This window comes from Aptenodytes patagonicus, chromosome 3 (assembly GCF_965638725.1).
Source record: "Aptenodytes patagonicus chromosome 3, bAptPat1.pri.cur, whole genome shotgun sequence".
Classification (NCBI taxonomy): Eukaryota; Metazoa; Chordata; class Aves; order Sphenisciformes; family Spheniscidae; genus Aptenodytes; species Aptenodytes patagonicus.
The window spans coordinates 126,730,525-126,750,222 of NC_134951.1; the positions used below are offsets into that span (position 1 = coordinate 126,730,525).

General features: G+C 42.7%; 1 protein-coding gene across 1 annotated transcript in view; it reads left to right on the forward strand.

Moving 5' to 3' along the window:
* HAO1 (hydroxyacid oxidase 1) overlaps positions 1 to 18,950 on the forward strand; it is a 34,444-nt gene extending 15,494 nt beyond the window's left edge. Inside the window, exons 3-8 of the mRNA XM_076335126.1 lie at positions 1,927 to 2,182; positions 5,764 to 5,939; positions 6,866 to 6,957; positions 10,204 to 10,362; positions 10,628 to 10,697; positions 11,084 to 18,950. Of these exons, the coding sequence (XP_076191241.1) occupies positions 1,927 to 2,182; positions 5,764 to 5,939; positions 6,866 to 6,957; positions 10,204 to 10,362; positions 10,628 to 10,697; positions 11,084 to 11,154 (824 nt within the window). The 3' untranslated portion in view covers positions 11,155 to 18,950. The remainder of the gene's footprint in view (positions 1 to 1,926; positions 2,183 to 5,763; positions 5,940 to 6,865; positions 6,958 to 10,203; positions 10,363 to 10,627; positions 10,698 to 11,083) is intronic.
* The last annotated feature ends 748 nt before the right edge of the window (positions 18,951 to 19,698 follow it).

Below are 19,698 nucleotides of genomic sequence, written 5' to 3' on the forward strand. Positions count from 1 at the left end.
AATGGATACCTAAAGGCAGATTGAACCATAACATTTACATTTTTCCCTTATCTGATCTGAGGGTTTTGCAATTGCTGGGTTAGCAACCCTCCCTCTCATTCACGAACTCCTATTTGACAGAGCAACAGGAATGCGGATCCCTTGTTTCTCAGCATCACTTAACGGACTCGATTTGGCAAATCACTTCTTATGGGATTTGCGATAACCCACCACAGCTGATTTTAGCAGGACTTTAGGCATTCAGCATGCATGGGTTCTTCAGAAGAAACTCATTTCTAGGTACTTAATCTGCAAGGGAACTCTTTTCAGTAATCTTAAGGGGACAAATTAAATGGCTAAAATGTAGAGTGCTTTGGTTCATTGCTACTGTATTTCCACTGATTGAAAGCTGCCTGGTGGCTGTGGGAGGGTGTAACCAATTTGTTTGAATAAGCTGTTCAAAAGTTTCCACTCTAAGAGACTTGTAATCCTTATTTAATAAAATGTTGTCATAAAGACCACTTTTTAATTCCTCGATGGGCTGGAGATGACGTTTTGAAACAGAGGTCCATTTACATTAAAAATATGCATACTGCGGTAGACCAAGAAAAACAAGGCTTTATATAATATTTTTGAGTTTTACAGTGTGTTTTCCTTTATTTTACACTAAGTGACAGATTACCCCAGAAAGAATAAGTGATAGATTCATAAAAATGTAATTGTATAAGGTTAGCTGGTTTGTAGTGCAGCCCGGGTTGGAAATCGCCCCCAGGGAGGCAGCCGGCACAGAGCCTCTGGCTGCTCGACCCCATCTGGGATTGGTCAATGACATTTAACCTTGGGGCTGCACACACCTCGGGAGTGATTTCAATCCATGGCTTTTGAAGGTAAAAGAGGAGGGATCAAAACACGTAAGGCATGAGCACCCATCCCTTTGGTCTCAGCAGAGACTTTGGAGACCACTTGTCTGTTGTACCGGCTCATCTTTGTATTGACTTTTGGGGTCTCCTGGGTGGGGACTGCCACCTGGGATGTGTTTCTCCCACTCTCAGTGAGATCAGAACTACTACTTTTTATTGCCAGAAGTGTGAAGCTTTATGTGTGGGGTCACACAATGGACGTCGGTCCCCTTCCTTCAGGCCACGAGACAGGCGGCGAAGGTGTTGAAGCAAAGAAAAGTGGAGCTTTGCCCTCGAGCCTTTAAATAAGGTTGTCTGCTGGACTGTGTCCTTCTGTTTTATTATGCCCTGGAATGCTCTGTAGGGATGAGAACAGGCATTTGCTAGAAGAGCACTTCAAGAAACATAGGTTTAATGCTAGTGAACATTTTGGGGGTAGGAGAAAACAGCCAAAATGCCGTGGTCGAAATGCTCAAGGGAGAGCGTGTGGCAGTGGTGAGGAGGACTGAAGAGCGATGTTGAGAATGACAGACCCGAAACACCGATCTGCAGCAAATTGGCAGTGTACAAAAAGTGGGAAGCCTTAAATGCATTTCTTTTTTTTAGACCATTTAAAACTCTGCGTGTGCATGTATGTCCTTAAATGTATGTGCCAAAATTTCTGACAAGTGGTAGCCAGACGCTAGGGGCTTACAAACAGGCTCCCCATAGGATAAAGACTTATTAATATGGGTTTGGCTTCGTTTGATTGTAATATCTTTTCTTTCCAGTATTGGAGCAGGGATCATCCCAAACAGTGTGCAGACAGCAGTTACTAAAAATTTGCCTATAAACACAGAGAATAAACCAGAGAGCTCTCACAGCAGCCCACCGCTGTTAGTAACTGCTAACTATTAGTGTAGCCTTCCCTGGAAGGCTGAAAATGCGTTAAGACTGAGGAAAGGCAGTGTGAAATTATGTGCACCAACACACTCTCGTGAGCCAAGTGTTCCTGTTTAGAGGAGCCTCTGTTTTGGGTAATTTCAAATATAACCTTGTGTTCCTCCAGCCTGCCAGGCAATGGGGACGGGGATGATGCTGAGCTCCTGGGCCACCTCTTCCATTGAAGAAGTGGCTGAAGCAGCTCCAGCTGGCCTTCACTGGCTGCAGCTTTATGTGTACAAGGACCGGGAGGTTACCAAATCCCTCGTGAAGCGTGCAGAGAGAGCAGGCTACAAAGGGATCTTCGTGACGGTGGACACGCCGTTCCTCGGCAGGCGCATCGATGACGTGCGCAACAAGTTCCAGCTTCCTCCCCACCTCAGGTAGGTGCCGGCTGTTGGGATGTGGGACGGGCGCATGGCAGTGCCACGGTCACCATGAGGTGTTGGGGGGGAAATTTGCCTCTGGCACAAGGAATTTCTTCCAGGTGCCACACACTGCACTGGGCAATAACTGAGCATGTATCTCTCGCTGTGCTTGGGCTATGATCTGCTTTGGGCCAAAACTAAGCTCTCTTGGCTGTTTGCAGGCTGTAAAAGACACCATGTGCCAGGGAAAATGAGGCTGCAGACTGACAAAATTAGAGGGATGGGGCATTTCTTTGTACATCTGTCAATATATCCTTGGACGTCTTCAAAACTCAGCTGGACACAGCCTTGTGCAACCCACTCTGACTTTGAACTTGGATCCAGGTGCAGAGTTGGCTGTGCTCTGAATGGGTGTCTGGACTAAGTGCACCAAAGGCCCCTTCCAACCGATGTTATGGTCCCTTCGAACCTACGTTATCTTATGACAGTGCACTAGGTCCAGGGCCATGTTGCTACCAACCACAGAACCCCTTTCCAAGCAACTTTAACTCTTCTTTTACTCAAATACAGAAACACATGGGGATCAGTCTTTCTAAATTCTCCATGAGGACAATTTCCACCCCCACATGTGTTTTGGGACATTTTCTATATCTTAGAAGAACTTGTGGCCTCATGATTGACTTCAGCGCTAATTCTAGTTCCTCCCTACTGCAGGGCCTACGCAGCATTTAATTTTAACAGAGTTATCCAGTGGTGTTGTAAGGGCGCTGATTTCACTAGCCTTTTGCAAATACAAATTGGTAGACTGTAGAGACCATCCTGATAAACATATGCTGAAGTGTTGGCGCGGTGTTAGCAGCCAAGGACTGGCTGGAAGAGTATTTAGTGGATGGGATATCCAGGACTTGGGTTTGCAAAACGGGGCTAGAAATCTTGCAGGTAGGTCTCGGTAGTGACCGCAGTCTGCCGCGGCATATATTAAGACTACTGTGTTTGCTCTTATTCAGAGCCTGCAAATGAACACAAAAATGGAGAGAAAACAAAGTAAAGGATAGCTGAACATATTTTGAAGCAGATTAACTTTGATTTGAGTTCTGGGTGAAAGCTAGTTTTGAATATTATCAATGGATCTGAAGTGCTCTTCCTATGTCTCCTAAGACTGTTATGTTATACTATGTACATACCATATGTAACATGTACATAGCAAGAAATATAATATCACATCCTGAGGTTGGTCTTCTCTTTCATAATATTCAAATTGAAGGTAAGCCATGGGACTCCGCAATGAATCTGATTCTTCACCTCGCAGGCAAAAAAACCTCCAGAGCTTGGGGTGTCGGATCTCCCCCACACGCTTGTGCTTGAAGCTAACAGATGATATGATGAAGGTTGACAGAGCAACCTTAACTCTGCCTATGATTTCTGTACTGAAGTACAATCTTATGAGGCAAGCACCAGAAAACAAAAAATCCCTGACAAAACTAACATGAAAATATGCCTCATATAGCAATCCTTCTATAGATCTGTGATTGACAAAACATTATTGATACACACTGTCATTTTACCTAAAAAAAGATAATTAAATAATTCTTTAAATAGCTTTTTTGAGGGGCAGTATCATTTTAAGGCCTGGGGTTAGAGTTTTTCAACGTGAGTCAAATAACCCAAAAATATTTGAGGAAAGCAGTAGAGCATTTCTGAAACACTTTGACCCCACCTGGCCGAACTGTAACAAGGTTTTGTTTGAGTGAACCGTATGAAATAATATGAAGTTGGAGTAATCTTTAAAGCTTCAAATTAATCACTTCAGATTTCAGAATGACCCTCGGACAGTGTTTTGTTGCAGAGTCGGCGGTGAAACTCTCCTAGTGTGGGGCTCTGCTCAGTTATGTGATAACTTTTTCTTGGCTTCAGGGTTTCAACAAAGTTTCAAAGCAACAACAAGGTGCCATTGTGCTCAGAAACGTATGTAAGGCAACATTCATTCAAGTGTTGATCTGCATTTCACAGGCCAAGAAAAACAACACTTATTTATATAATCTTATCCATGGTTCTGTTTTCCTCTGGGTACCCCACCCTCTGCAAACCAACAGCTGAAAAGCTGGATCTTGCTAAGAGCCCGCTCCTTTCTCATTTTCTTCTGGGCCTGGAGCTGAACAGAAAAGCCGTGTGAAATGCTGCTTGTTGCAGGCATGAAATCAGCAGCGAAACTAGCCAGTTTCCATACAAAAATAGCGTGCCTGCCCAAAATGTGGAATATGAGTGTAAAATAGTGCGATGTGGAACGAGACACGGCTTCCGAAGAACAGAGCAATCAGCCTCGTGTGGGACATGGGTGTCCTTGGCGGTACTGGTGTTGCCAATGGTGGTTTAGTGCTTGTGAGCACTCAGGGGCTGCTTCAGCTTTCTAATACAAACACAGCCTGAATTTCTCTATTCGCCTTCCTTTCCCCTTCTCTTGCTTTATCTAGTAAGGCTGTGAAGTCTTTGGTGCAGCGGCTGTCATTTATAATTCAGTTTCCTAAAACTGGTGAGATTGATTCACTGCTAAAGAGCAAATAATAGCTAATGTTTTCACAGGAACTTCATTCTCCTCCCCGCCCCATGTTTTACAAGGAGACATACAGAAAAGACACAAGGTGAACTGGCTGGATGTTGGTCTTGTCAGACAAATGAAAATTCTGAATTCTCTGCAAGCCTTCGTGCAGATCCATCTAGTTCATGGAGCTTAACAAAATTTCCCTTCCTTCTTCTCCCCTCCCACCTACCCAATCCCCTATTCCTCCAGTAGCTGAATCCACTGGATTTTTAAAAAAACCAACCAACCAAACAAAACCAACAAACAAAAAATTTGCTGCATGAAAGCTAAGGGAATTTTTGCTGGTAAGTAGAGGTGCACCTCTTGACTTCAATGGGTCCTGGGTTATGTCAAGCAAGATTGATGTTCTCTCTTCACATCCAGCCTGTACCGCTTTAGGGTCTGAATGTCTCTGATGCGTTTCTCCTCACAGTGCTCCTGGCAGATACTGTTGTTCCTATTTCATGGTGGGAAACTGAGGCAAAAGGAGTGGCTGTGTCATGCCCAAAGTCACACGGGAGGTCTGTGGCAGGACAGATGCTTGAGCCCAGAAACAGAAAAGCCGTGTGAAATGCTGCTTGTTGCAGGCATGAAATCAGCAGCGGAACTAGCCAGTTTCCATACAAAAATACCGTGCGTTGCCCAAAATGTGGAATATGAGTGTAAAATAGTGCAATGTGGAACGAGATGCGGCTTCCGAAGAACAGAGCAATCAGCACTAATTGTGCTCTCACTGCTGGGTTTTCCTCCTGACTGTGATTTGATGCTGAACCTTTAGATTTTGGACTTCATCCTATTTCTTTTGAAAGCACTAGGACTGTTGCCTTGGGCCAGAGAAACTTGCACCGATGTTATCAAATGCTTCGCCAGCCAGAGGTTTCGGCTTACTAAGGACTGTGATCTGACATGCTGGGATAGGCTTTTTTGCTCCTGCCCTGCAGTAGAGCAAAGGTTTAACACATTTGTGGCTACAATGAATCTTCCTCAGACTATTTTTCTGTGTCTTTTGTCATTTTAGATTAAAAAACTTTTCAAGCAGCGACCTGGCCTTCTCCTCGGGGAAAGACTTTGGAGAAAATAGTGGACTGGCTGTGTACGTAGCGGAGGCGATTGATGCAAGCGTCAATTGGGAGGACATCAAATGGCTTCGAGGGCTGACCTCACTGCCCATCGTCACGAAAGGAATCCTCAGGGGTGTGTAGTCCTGCCTCTTTCCATGGGGGAGGTGAGGCATCCCTTCTCGGAGAGGCACCAGGGAAGGAAAAGTGCTCGTGCCGGGGAAATTTCTGTAAAATTGCATACAATTGTATTACTCTTTAACGGCAAGCATCCCTTTTGCTAATGTGGAATAATATGGTGGGATGCACGTTCATATTCCTGTGCTGCATTAAGTAGGGAAGATTGGCCAAAACAATCAAAAGGAAAATATCTTCTCTTCCTCATGCATGGTTAGGAACCCAGCAACGAAGACACTTGCAGAAGCAGCTGCTTAAATAAGTACCTGGAGCTGTCAGATGGTTTGTATGGCTGTGCTACAGGCTGTGTTTACCTTGGTGTTCAGTAGGTAGGGACCAGAGCCACTGGGCACTAAACCAGTGAGTTGGTCGGCTGGCATCGTATCAGTTGTATCTGGAATCAGATGCAGCCAGGAAGATTGAACTTGCTCCGTTCGTTGTGCCTGTAAACTGATCTGAGTTGTATACAACTTAAAGGAAAGCTGGATTTCCAGTCTGTCAAAAGAGCACTGAGCACAGTGAAGTGGTTTCATTAAGTATGGATTATTACTGTAATCGTGCCGATAATTTTGGCTTGGAGAAAATCATTTAGCAAAATAATTTCTTAGTGATGAGTTGTGGGACGTAGTAGAGAAAATAAAGGCTAGCAACCAAAGTGGCTGCTAATCCAAAGTGGTAAAATGTTCTGCTCCAACGTTTCAAATGACTTTTCTGGTCTTACTGCTCAAAGATACAACTTTTTTCTGTGTTGAGATGGGGCTTCGGCAGGATGAAGCCCTAAGGTCCAGCAATGTTTTTTTAGTGATGCCAAAATTTCCCTCATCATGGTGTCAATAAGCTCCCAGTTATGGAAGGGCATATCTTGTTTGGTTGTTTTTTTTCTAGCTGATGATGCTAAAGAAGCTGTAAAGATCGGGGTAAATGGTATCCTGGTGTCAAATCATGGAGCACGACAGCTTGATGGGGTCCCTGCAACTGTGAGTACTGGTGCCAATATGCACCAGTAGTCTCTGGTTTTCTCTACCTTTTGGCTTCTTGTTTGCTTTCTCTGAACACATGGTAGCTGGAGGAAAAACCTGTAAATATGTGTGTTATATGCCTTAACCCACGAGCAGTAATCTCTCTCCATTTCTCTAAGTATGCCACACCATACTCCGAGTTAGACACAGCCTCCCCTTGGTCAGATCAAACAAAAAACCACAGGAGGGTTTACGTGGGGCTGTTTCTTCAGGCTACCTGGGCACCCTGTCCTCGGCTGCAGCACCCTGCAGGGAAATCCAGAAAAGCAATTTCAGATAGAGTATTATTGTCAGTTACGTTTTTAGAAATTGGAAAGTCTTTAAGAAATTTTTTTCCAGCCTCCTCTTTTATTTCTCCTTTCTCATCCTTTTTTGAAAACCCCTTGTTGCCGTTTGCAGCATGCTGAAGGTTGTACTAGAGTTGTTTTTCCCTTTTAATATTCTTCGGAGACTTCTGAAAAATTAGAGTTACAGAACAGCTAAAGGCAGAATGAAACTTTCCATTTTTCTCTTTTCAAACATTTTCACCTTTGGAAAAGGTACAGGGTGGTTAAATTACAGTTTTTTCCTTTTTTCCTTTTCCTTGTCATGCTGCCCTGTGCCTTTTCCAAAGGTGAGAAGGGATTTGAGAAGTTCTCAACTGGCAAAAAAGAAAGAAGTAAAGGAAAATGAAAAAGTATGTGTTCAGGCTGAAGGAAAACCCTCAAAATTCCAGTCATCACTCATCCTTCTTCATTTGGTGCGGGAAAGCTGTGCAAGTAAAAAGAGAATGAAAGGGAGGAGGATCAAAGCCCAGTAGTGACTGTTTCAGTGTTCCTAATATGTCCTTGATGAAAACCCGCCTGTTTTCTGTGATGATTTTCTGAAGGGAGAAGGGGACAGGTAAGCCCTTTTTCACTGCGGAGTGTTTTGCACGTGAAGTCTTATCTGCTTAGCTGTCCCACTGGCATGTCCCCCTCTCCCCTGGAGCACTTCTGCTCTCTGCTGCTCTCCTCGGGGGCAGCTGAGGATTTCCCCAGCCGAATTCCTTCACCGACTGGTTTTCTGAGGTCTTCATGTGGACCCGTTGATCTCCTGGTTGCGTTGGTTGGTTCTTCACCAGCCAAGCCCTGCACTGGGGAGCCAAATGCCAGCACAAATGGCTTTCTAAATGGTTAATGAAGTTGAGACATTGTCCTCTGAGATGCTCTTGCCTGACTCTGTCTCCAGGTACTCCTGGGGCCCGGTAAGAACCCCTCCCCTGATGCCAGGTCTTCTCCAGTTTCAAAAGAGAGACTGATATTTTTCTTTTTCAAACGTGATTTTGTGCTGTTAGAGAGTTTGCAGCTATTCAGTTTTAGACACCTTAAGGGGAACTGAATTTTCAGAGTGTGGGTGCCTAATGCTTCTGAAACAAATTTTTCTTCTTTAACTTCTGTCCCCTTTATCTACTTGTCACCTTTTAAGAATGTATTCCCCAATTTCAATAAGAGTATTTGAAAATCTTGGGCAAGTCTGTGTGTGAGGTAATCCAACAGGGAGAATGTATGAGGATATTAAAAACATCATTTTGAGAAATGAGAAAACTCAAGAAATATGAATTAATTTTTTTGCCAACTGCAGTAGAACAGAAATTAAACTTGCAAAGTACTTGTTATGAGTTATTCCTTTGCAACACCACAGTGCAGAGGAGAAGGTACTATTAAAGCTGATGTGTTCACTGGATTTCACCGTACAAAGAACTACATTTCACAGTGTAGTTTTCGTAATGTAAATATCTGTATTGGATCATGCTAAATGTTTCTGTTTTAGAAACATAATAATTTTCTTTAATTTCATAGGTTTTCAGAACGTGAGCTGAACCCAAGCTGGTTAATATTTCTAGTGTCTAGTTACACATTGAGGAAATCTATGTTTTAATTATGGTTTGCATCATACTTTAGTTATTACAGCACTTTAATGTTGGTACAGTTTGTCAGGATGTAGAAAGTGGTCTCTGTATATGGAAATAGATCCAAAATATGTTTGGCATGAGAGCAAAACCAAAGGGAGGGGAAAAAAAAAAAAATCACAGCAAGTGCCAAACTTCAAGAAAATTTTAATCCAAATCTAAAAACAAACTGCACTTTCAAGTTTCCCCCCCCCCCCATCTCCTAGTCATTTTGTATCCATTAGAAAGGAAATGAATTACATCCGTATTTGTAAGACATGAATTTGTGTGCCTTTTGTCTTACTACCACACACCGTTTCCAGTCCCCTTAGTACTTGGCTTCCAGTTTTGTGTCTTTCCTGACTTTCATGAATAGGAGCTATTTAGGCATTGTAGGAACAGTTGCCCTGTAACTAACACTTGAGACTTGAATTCAGGAGGCTCATCTCTTCATTGGGACCTCTTGCATGGTGTGGACATGTTACTTAACTCCCTGGTTACTTACTTGTAACTTAGGAACAGTAAAAATCCTCTTCCCCCTTACCTTTATCACTGGTGTAGGGGTTAAGTAGAGCTTGGTGAAAGTAACATATACGTGCATTAAAAGAAAGCATTTCCCACCTTGCTCAAAACTCAGAGGAAAGCTAATTTTTTCTTATATGAAGAAGTTTCCTCTACCTTTACTCCTGTAATAAAGATGCATTTTCAAAAGGAAAAATACATTCACTAAAATTTTTCAGCCAACTCTAAGTTCCTCAAGGCACATCTTTCTCTTACTCCATGTCTATAGGTACAATGCCTGCCTCTGGGCTTCTGGATGAGAGCTGGCCCTTAGTATAAATGAATAATAAATTTAAACAGGAAAGTGAAGATGATTATTTAAAAAGTGACGGTGATTCAATTTCATCCCCAAACTAGTGAACGCTGGAATTTTGGAGAGTAACATCAAGGAAAGGCCTCCTCTATGCTTGCCATTTCTTATATTCTTCTGAAGTATCTGATACTGGCTTGTGTTGGATACATGTCATGGGATCAGATGGACATTTTGTGTGACCCTGCTGATTCTCATTCTATTTACGTGACTCTCCAAATAAATTTGACCTTTGTATATATCGGCTAAAATGCTAAGTCACTACTGTTTTTCAATACAAAGCTGTCTTGTTTGTGCATACAGTTAGGCATGCAATTGCTCATTTAGCTGCTTTAAAGCTCGGATCCTGTACATAAGAGTTCATTCAAAAAATAAATAGCGTTACAGAAGCGGACAAGCTGTATTCCTGGTTTCACTCTTTTAGATTGATGTCTTGCCTGAAATCGTTGAGGCTGTGGAGGGGAAGGTGGAGGTGTTCCTAGATGGTGGTGTAAGAAAAGGCACAGACGTTCTCAAAGCATTAGCTCTCGGTGCCAAAGCTGTATTCATCGGAAGACCTCTCATCTGGGGCTTGGTTTATCAAGTAAGTTAGAAAAAGCTCAAATTTCTGTTTTTAGTTACCTACACTCGCTGTTTAGGCTTAGTGTATGTGCATATGTGTGCACACAGGGGTGCGTGTGTGCCGGAGTCTGTGTGTATCCAGACCATCTAATCTAAAATTTGCTATGACAAGTACTCAGGAGTTACGGTTGTGCATAAAACTTTGTTGGCACGTGTATATGTGTCTGTATCTACACACATGAGCTATATGTACACATAATAGTACATATTGTCTCCTAATCTCCTAGGGTGAAGAAGGAGCAAAAGAAGTTCTCCAGATGCTGAAGGAAGAGTTTCGCCTGGCAATGGCACTGACGGGTAAGACATCAACGTTTCCTCTCAATAATAATCACCTCTGTCTCGCATTTCCTCATAGCTTTCATTGCCTTGGGCAAGACGCTGTAGTAACCTACAGAAGGGAGATGGAAATGTTTGCAATATAAACAGACTAGGCTATGGAGAGATGGGAAAAGGACTTGTTATCCCTGTCTTATAGACGGGGAACTGAGTAGATTAAGTAAAAACAAGTAAAAATATTTTTCACAAGGAGAGCAATAAATCCGTAGAAAAGTAGTGGCAAATCCTTGGTCTCTAAGGGGTGGATTTCATCTGACAGAATGTAGATTTCTATGGGTAGAGAAAGAAAAGGCTTAGAGTGGGTTAGAAAAGCAGGGCTTTCAACTGATATGTAACTTCTCCTCCAGGATGCCAGAAAGTAGAAGAAATTGGCAGGACACTAATACGAAGACATCAAGTGTTATTTTCCAAGATTTAGGTCTGAAGACTATTGCCTTGTGTTGTGTTGCCTGTTGTACAGAAAGCGTGCTACCAGACAAAAAGCAACCGCGTTCGCTCTTTGGGCCTCATCCTGCAATCCTGACTGAGAAGGGGTGGTCTGTAGGAGATCACTTGTTGAAGAAAGTACTTGAAGCAAATTTTACAGGTGTTTCCGTATTCTCCCAGGCTCCTAAGGAAAGCTGCTCTACTGGGAGTTGTGATTAGAGATGGGCCTTTATACAAGACCAACATAGAAACTTTGAGGTGTTTTGCAACAAATGCTAATATTAACTTACATGCCTGGAAGTAACTTAGTTGTTAAAATGAAACTATAAACAGAAATGTTTTGATAGCAAACAGCTATCAAAATGCAGAAATTTAACATTTAAAAGATACTTCTTGCTCACTGTTTAGAGAAACTATGTTGTAGATCATAGAGATTAAATCCTGCTTTCTTATGAACATAGTGTCAGTTCCCTAGCGACTATGTGCTATTCCTTTATAAGCATGTGGGCTTGTAGCATGTAGCTCAGAGGACTCTTGGTTGTAAAGAAACGAACAGCAAAGCAAAATTGGGGAAGTTCCGCTGTTTAAGTGACACAAAACCCCTTTGCAATCAGACAACCATTATGTATGTGCATCAGGTATAGGTCAGATCCTTGGCTGGTGTAAATCCTTGTAGCCCTAGTGCCTTCACCAAACTATGCCGACTGCACCCAGCCGGAGCCCTGAGTCACATTTTTCGCCTGGATTCATTTGCTGACAGTGGCAAGTGAAGTCTGATGATACCTGGGAGAGTTTGTAGGGTTTGCGGCCACGTGCAAAAGAAAAACTTGAGTAACTGAGGCATTAACCCCATGACTTGGGAAGATCCTAGTGGCTCTATTCAGTTTCCATGAACACCCTTCAGACAGAAAAACCTTATGTTATTCACTCTGCTTATGATGAGGACACAGAGACATACAGGATCTGCTCCTCTATTCTCTGAACAATCCAAATTCCCACTGAATTCAGGACAAATTTTGCAACTGTCAAGAACAAAGGAATAGCTTCATACTGCGAAGTGACCTTTCCCAAAGTGAGCAGGCAGAGGAGGTAAGAATCTACTAATCTCATCTTGGGTAAACCTAAGGGTGGCTCTTCGTCTGTCTCACTTCTGTTGCAGGTATAGCAACGTTACTGGGAGAAGGGGGAGGCCACTGCAGAAAGGTTTTGAAAATCTCGTTGTGGAAATTTAGTGTTCATTTTTAAGGAGGATTAAAAAAAAAAAAGCCTTGATTTCACTGTTCCACTGTCACTGACATCACTGGCCCCACCATTTGTTTCCCATCAGTGTCAGGAGGACTCATGCATTCCGATTCTCCCTTTTTGCTCTGTTTGAAATATCCCTTACTGAGCTTTAGAGGCAGCTTTGTAATAAAATGATGGAATATTGCAATGTGAACTAAAGCTGGGGCTGGAACTCAAAATGGGGAGAAAACCCAAAAGGCCACATGCTTGCCCTTCAGTTGTAAAATTTGTACTCTTATTTACTGCAGAATGTAGTGTGTTGTGTGAGGGTTGCATAGCAACAAAATAAAGTTTATCTGTGCAAGGAAATATGAATGTTTCTCAGAGCATAGAGAAGCATAATTTCTGCTGTTTACTGCATTTATCATATCTGTTGCAATGTGGACTGTGTCAGATGTCAATTACAGACTAAAACTTCAGAAAGACTGTTTATTTTAGATAATATAAATGTTACTTAAAAGATAGGGGCATAATATCTTATGTTTACATGTTTAAGATCTATTTCTAAAGTTTAGAAGATGCAGTTTCCTGTCTTTGCCCCAACCAGATTCAAGGAAAGTTCTGTAACTCTGTGGTCCAGGATAAATTCTGATGGTGAGGAAAGCGGTTTCGTTACTTGTGCGTAACTAACTATTTCTAGTTCCTCTGGGATAATGGGTTTACGTTGTTTTTTCCTGCTTGTTATCTGAGAATTGTCTGACTGCCTTCCAGTTCAACCCTAGTAAGAATAGACATGCATTAAAAAGCACAATTGGAGCCAAATACTAAAAGGCTGTGAGACGGCGTTAACAGAAACGAAATTCATTTGCCTGGTAGACTTCTGTTTTTAAAATATTCCACAGCGAAGAGAATTTCCCTTGATTTTGAGACATCCAAACACAACTGCTTCTGGAAGTTATTAAAAAAAAAGGCAGGAATTCTGTTTGGTTTTGATTTCGGGTTGGAAAGCAGAAAGACCCGTGAGTGCCCTCAACAATTTTAAAAGCTGAACAATGTCCAGTCTAAGCATAACTCTACCTCACAGTTCCTTCACCTGGAGAAGCTGGGAAGAAAATGTAGCACACATAACAGGTGGTGGTGGTAGATCTATCTGCAGTTTGTGAGGGTGTTTCTGAGGAGAATGTAAGCAATATAACAGAAGAAAATAATAGGTCTTTGTGGGATACGTTAAGTAGAAAATCACAATACTTGCCTCCAAAGTAACAAGTGAGCACAACAAACTCTTAGGAACAATAAATCACAGTCCTCAGATCAAGGCATAGGAGAAGGGGGGGAACAGAAGGTGTATTTTGCATTTATGATGCTTTAGTGTATCTGCCTATGTGTACGTCAAATAACAAACACAGTGTCTTGATGGTTTTAATTGTGAAATTATTCTCTGACTTTACCTTGGCTTTATATTAAGCCATAGATACCAAGAAAAAATGTCTACATAGAAGAAGTTCTAATAAGGGAGGAACATTGAGTGATATTTATCTACCCAGAAAGACAGCATTTAACTGGTGTGCTGGGTGCCTAGAAAAAAACAACCCATTTGGGAGGCTGGTGACTGAACAGTGACTGAATGGGATTCCCTAACCACCTCTGAGGTAGACCAGGAATGTTCCCTGGAAGAGGAGATTGCAACTCTTAATGAAAGAAGATTTATCAGATCTTTTGTGGAGAGGGAAGAGACCAAAAGCAAAACCTGAGAGTGTGGAAGAGGAGGAGAATCCTGGACCTTTTCGGAGAAAGTGGTGTCTCCCAAGAGGGTAAGATGTGAGGCAGGCTTTTGCATACCGATGTTTCATATTCAGTCTACAGTGTTGATTTCTCTGGTGCTGTCAGTTTGGAAGATCCCATTTTTGGAAGCATCCCCACAAAGTTGTCTCCATGGCCCCTGTGAGTCCGTCGAGGATTAAACCCACTGAAGAGAACATGGAAGAGAGTAGCGCTCTAGAGAGGATGTGTAGAAACCACTCGGGAGATTTGGAGAGGCTTCAAACCTGGGGAGGTTTGGGATCTCAACAACTGGAGGCCCTTTTCTAGCAAGAAGTTCTAGGCAAGACAGTCTGTGTCCAAGTGACAAGGTCAGTGAAAGAGCCTGTGACATTTTCTGGACATCTGATAGAGCACATCAAGGCTAGACATGCAGGGAGCAGGGTCTTCCTAAGAAAAAACAATATGCTTCTGCAGAAGACCACTTTGAGCTGCAACACATTGGCGGTCTGGGCCTGGAGGACAGGTTTGGCTGCATCGGGAACGTATTTGCCATGAAAGCCTGGCAGTTAAATACATCAGAGGAGAGCGCCAAGGCGTGGAGGTGCAGGACTGCAGGCATGGCAGTCCGGTGAGCAGAAGATGGCAGAAGTCAGCCGAGGGTTGTGAGACCATCTGACCTTTCAGATAAAAAGTGGAGGAGGAGGTTAGTGTAGCTTTGGGACAGATTTTACTCTCTCGCTTAGCCTGTCAGTTCTTTGAAGCAGCGACCTGCTGCTTTTTGAATGCTCGGAGCCTGCACGCAAGGTGGGGAATCCAGTAAGTAAATGATAGGAGTCATAATTCAGTGCACTGAAGCTGAAGAGCTGTGAAAGACATGATCTGTTTTCTTGTGACCTCCACCTCTCGCTGTGACTCTGGGACACGTTATTGTGTTTTATTTTTACTAGTGGCCAAGTCAAACAAATAACTCTGGAACTGGTAAGAACTCCACCTCCATCCCCAATTTTTCAGGTTAAGCATGAAACTTGTCTGTCTTACTGGGAATTTCTGAACATAAATAAACAGACACTTAGAGTAACTCACTTTGATAAATGGGCAGTGTAGGTCGGGGCCTGTTGGATACGCAGGCGACTCAAAGATGAAGCAGAGCTGGGGAAGTAGGCAGGAATGGCTCTGCTTTTCTTGGCTTCTCAAATGGTTTTCAGGCTGAAATCAAATACTTGAGAGCACGAGGAAAGCTGGCTTCTGAAGTCATGATTTTGCACTGAACCTCACTGTAAGGATATCTCTTATAAAGCTACTTTTGATGTGGAAATTTGGCTCCAAACCACACTGAAGGCCATTATAAATAACCACTTCATTTATGGGACACACAAAAGCTGGCTTCCTCGAACACTCCTAGAAAGCAGGTCTAACCTTATTGAGCCATAACCTCAGCTAGTGTAAATCAGAGAAGCTCCATTGACTTAATTAGTTTATACTGATTTACACCAGCTGTGACTGTGGCCCACAATACAGCAAGATATGTCAGCTTTTAAATTCTGTCACTGAGTGTTGAACAAAACTGTTTTTAAAACAAGATTGGCAATCCCAAATTTAGATACTAATGAGACACAGCACTGTAATTGTTTCACGATGCCTATATGCTCCATTTTGTTTTCATTTTGCCTTGCTTCTGTTTTTCTTATCTCCTGCCAAACAGAGGACGACTACCACATATGTTACATTCATAACAAAGCTGTTTTGCTGCTTTGAGAACATGTCCTCCAGATGCAAAATGCCTTTGTGTTGTAGCTCAGCTTCTTCCTTTGCATAGGTATGTTGGTTATGCGCCAATATATGAACGCCCTTGAGGGCCAGCCCCATGTTTCTCCAGGCCCTGGAGCTCTCGAAGGGGCACCCAGAGGCTGTTCCAGCTGAACTTCAAAGATCTGATTCCCCCTTAGGGCTTTCCAGCTCCTAAGTCGTCATTTCAGATGGACGGAATGAATTGTTTCCAGGACCACCCTGATAGGAATGCCCTGAGACCATCAATACATCTCCTCTGTCACAATCCTGCAGGGTTCTCATGTAGTTAACCGTATTGAGTAATCAACTGCACTGGTGGCACCTTTATGGTAAGCAAGGCTAGTAGATACATACAGATGGTTTGTTCAGCCAAGGGGAAGACATTGATACAACTAGACTGACAATGATTAATATTGATTATTTTATGACAACAGCAGCTGTAAGTTCCAGTCAAGGTCAAGATAGCGTTGTGCACTGCAAAGATGCTTTTCTGCAAGCAGCAGTCTCTACCCAACAGGGTCTGAAGTGTAAATTGACAGGCACAGGAAGAGAAAGCCTCTCCCTCTATAAAATGAGGATAGAAACAAACTGATTTCCCAAGTTAAGTCTCTTAAATTTCCATTCCACTGCCTTAATTATAAATCATGCTGTTCTCCCTGAGGCAGATAACTCTGGGGTGGACATCACGTATCACAAATACCCAACAACCACCGGAAAGGTCCACAGATGAACTACAGCGCAGAGGTAGAGGTGGGCCACGGCAGAGCCTTTAACCTGTGTATTTTTCCTTGCAGAAGGTCGAGCTCCTTATACAACTGGGACTATATCTTATGCTCTGCCAGTTTGCCAAGCAAAATCTGATTGTGGTGGCTTTGCAGTATGGGAACGGAAGACCTTTTATTTCTTGCTGGTTATCTACAATTCAATAGCATAACATAATTTTACTTGGGTTCTTTCCAAGCCCCTCAGTATACTAACCCCTTTAATTCTGTATACTGTGTTTTATGATTTTCCTGTTAGGAGGACTAAAGCAGTGGATTTAAAACACTTAGTTGTCATTAAAAAGGTTCCTGCAGACCAGGTACTCGTGGTTAGGTTCATTTCACATGAGATTTGTCTAATTTTCAAGAATGGTCACGAAGACTTCAAAGGAAGGCGCAAGGATCTTACAATAAGGCAATATGGCATAAATTTAGCTCTTATACAAATTCAGGATATGTATTGTACACATTTCTGTTTGGTATGGTTAGCAAATAAGTTCAGCATGTATTGTTACTGGACTCAGAAATCTAGCATGGATGTGAGTTAAACAGTCTTTATAACAGGTGAGACTTTAATGCTGATCAGAGGTGGGAATTTGAACAGCAGGATAATCTCACATACCTAAGCTTTCCTCTGGTTCTGTATGCATGCTCTATCAAAGATAAGCTAGCCTGGTGTGTTGAAGAGTGTAGGTGGGGTCTCTATTATAATTTTAATACAAACTGTCACTGACTCTGGAGTTACGCATCGGTAGCCTTCCCATCAGGTAGTTAAGAGCTGCAAAATCAGTGAATTTGGTATAAGCAAATTCCCTTTGACAAGCTTAGGTCTCTACCCAGGAACCTGGAAAAACTAAAAAAAAATGCCCCTCATACAAGAAACTCCAACGGCAAGCTCTTTGACACAGTTACAGACAGAGAAATTTATGTTAGGGAAAGAGAACTCGGTCACAGTCTTAGGAAAGCACAACAACAGAATATATCTGCAGATAAAGAATAAGAGCTGGCAATAATCGATCTCATTTCCTCACTGCCTACTCATGAGTTTGTTCCACAGCTCCTAATCCACAGCTGCAGGTCCGGGGGTGCCAGCATCCGTCTCCACTTTGTTATGGCATTGCATCTCATCGCATCCTGCATATTGCTGCTGTGTCTGCACCAGCCTTTGTTGCAAAGTCCTTGGTTTTGATCTCACAGGGAAGCTGGAATAAGAGAGATGCCTGGGACCTTTGGGCAGAGTCTTTGCTGTTTGGAAATACTTTGAAATGAGGTGTGGACAGGTGTGGGTGCTGGTGAAGGGCTTTTGGCCAGAAGGTAAGAGCTCTTTTACATTTTTCTAGAGCCTCCTACCCAGGATTAAAGTTGAAGTCTAGTTATAGTGGTTTGCCAGATGGGACAAGGGAACCTGCGTAGGTGGGAGTTTTGCTTAAGCCATAGGTGGCCTATGGTGCTTCAGCAGCACTTTATGTCAGTGGAGAGAGCACAGAGTGCCTCCTCAAGGCAGACGATCCCAGTCCCTGGTTCCGAGGCTACACACCACCTATAGCCACGGTAAAGAAGTTAAAAAGGAGGCTAGCAAAGACCTTAAAGTGCTCTTGCCTACATCTTGTTATTCGCTCAGTAGTGTTGTCCTGGGGCCAGGGAGGTTAGGGCTTGTTGTTCCAGAACTTCTGCTGTAAGGGTCATGCATTTGAGTAAATAAAGAAGCCCACCACCATTACAACATTCTTTCCACTTCATCTGTTTAGATGCTGATACAATCTTTGTCCAAAATGTTTAGGGCCAAATCATGAGCTAGCATAGCTCTGTTGCAATCTGTGGAGTTGTACTGATCTATGTCGGCTGAGAATCTGAACCTACAGGCTCCTCTCTCCCTACCCCCCCAAGTGGCACCAAAGTTTGCATTGGTTTCACTGGAAGTTTTGTGTGCGTGCCATCAGGCCCATAGCATTTGAATTTGTGGGAGTTGTAGTTGTCGCTTTTATCAGGAATTTTGAGACAACAGCTGGAGGAAAGCAGCAAGTTTTGGGGCAAGGCTGTGATGATTGTTCTTAGTTTGGCAAGGCTTGTACAGTTACCTTCTCGATGCTGCTGATATTTTCCAGCCAAAGTTGCCCTGTTACAGAGTTGATACTGAATATCAGACCATCCTGTGTGAATGGAAAAATGAACAGCCCTGGTGGATGACATACACACTTTAATGTATAAATAAACAAGTGCCTTATGACTTCCATACTTCAGTCTCCATGTTATCTATCCATAAACTACACCTTACCCGGATTCAGTTTCCCAACCTTTGCTTTTTATGTGCTCACTGTTAACCTGGAAGACTGCCACAGCTGTACAGAAAGCCTACAGAAGACATCTTTGATAGTTCTAGCTCCAGCTTATTTTCTGGTTATTCAGTGCTGCCAGAGAAACTCGGAAGACCTCGTGGTGCATCATTAACAGTGTCTTCTTATGTTAGTCTATGGATAGTTACTTGCAAGTAGTTATGCGTACGTTCGTAAATGCTGTGTAACAGACTACAAAACCACATTTGACCTAAATAATTTGCTGGCATGCTAATGAACAGTGAACCCAGACAGTTCAACCATCTGCATGCTCTGCTTTTTATCAGTTTCAAGTGTGTTGGGTTTGGGTGTATGTGTCCCCCCCAACATAAAAATATACTTTTGATCTATCACAGTAAGGCCCTTTTACCATAAAGATAAAAAGAGATTCCTTTTGATTCTCAATCCTTTTTCCATTATTGCTCTGATATGGATGGGAGTTGTATTGTCAGTTATTATAGAGGATGTAGAGTGCATTCAAAGAACAAGGAACCGTAGAGTACATCCAGCCCGCAAGTTCGTTTATTAATTTGTGTTGCTGTTTGCTGGTGTGTTTGGAAATCTTCAGTACTATATGATAAGCGAAGATGTTGGCTGCAATGTAAAGCATCTCTAAGCCAAAACTGCGCGCTGCCGCCATGATCTCTAGAGCTGTGATTGCAGCACAGT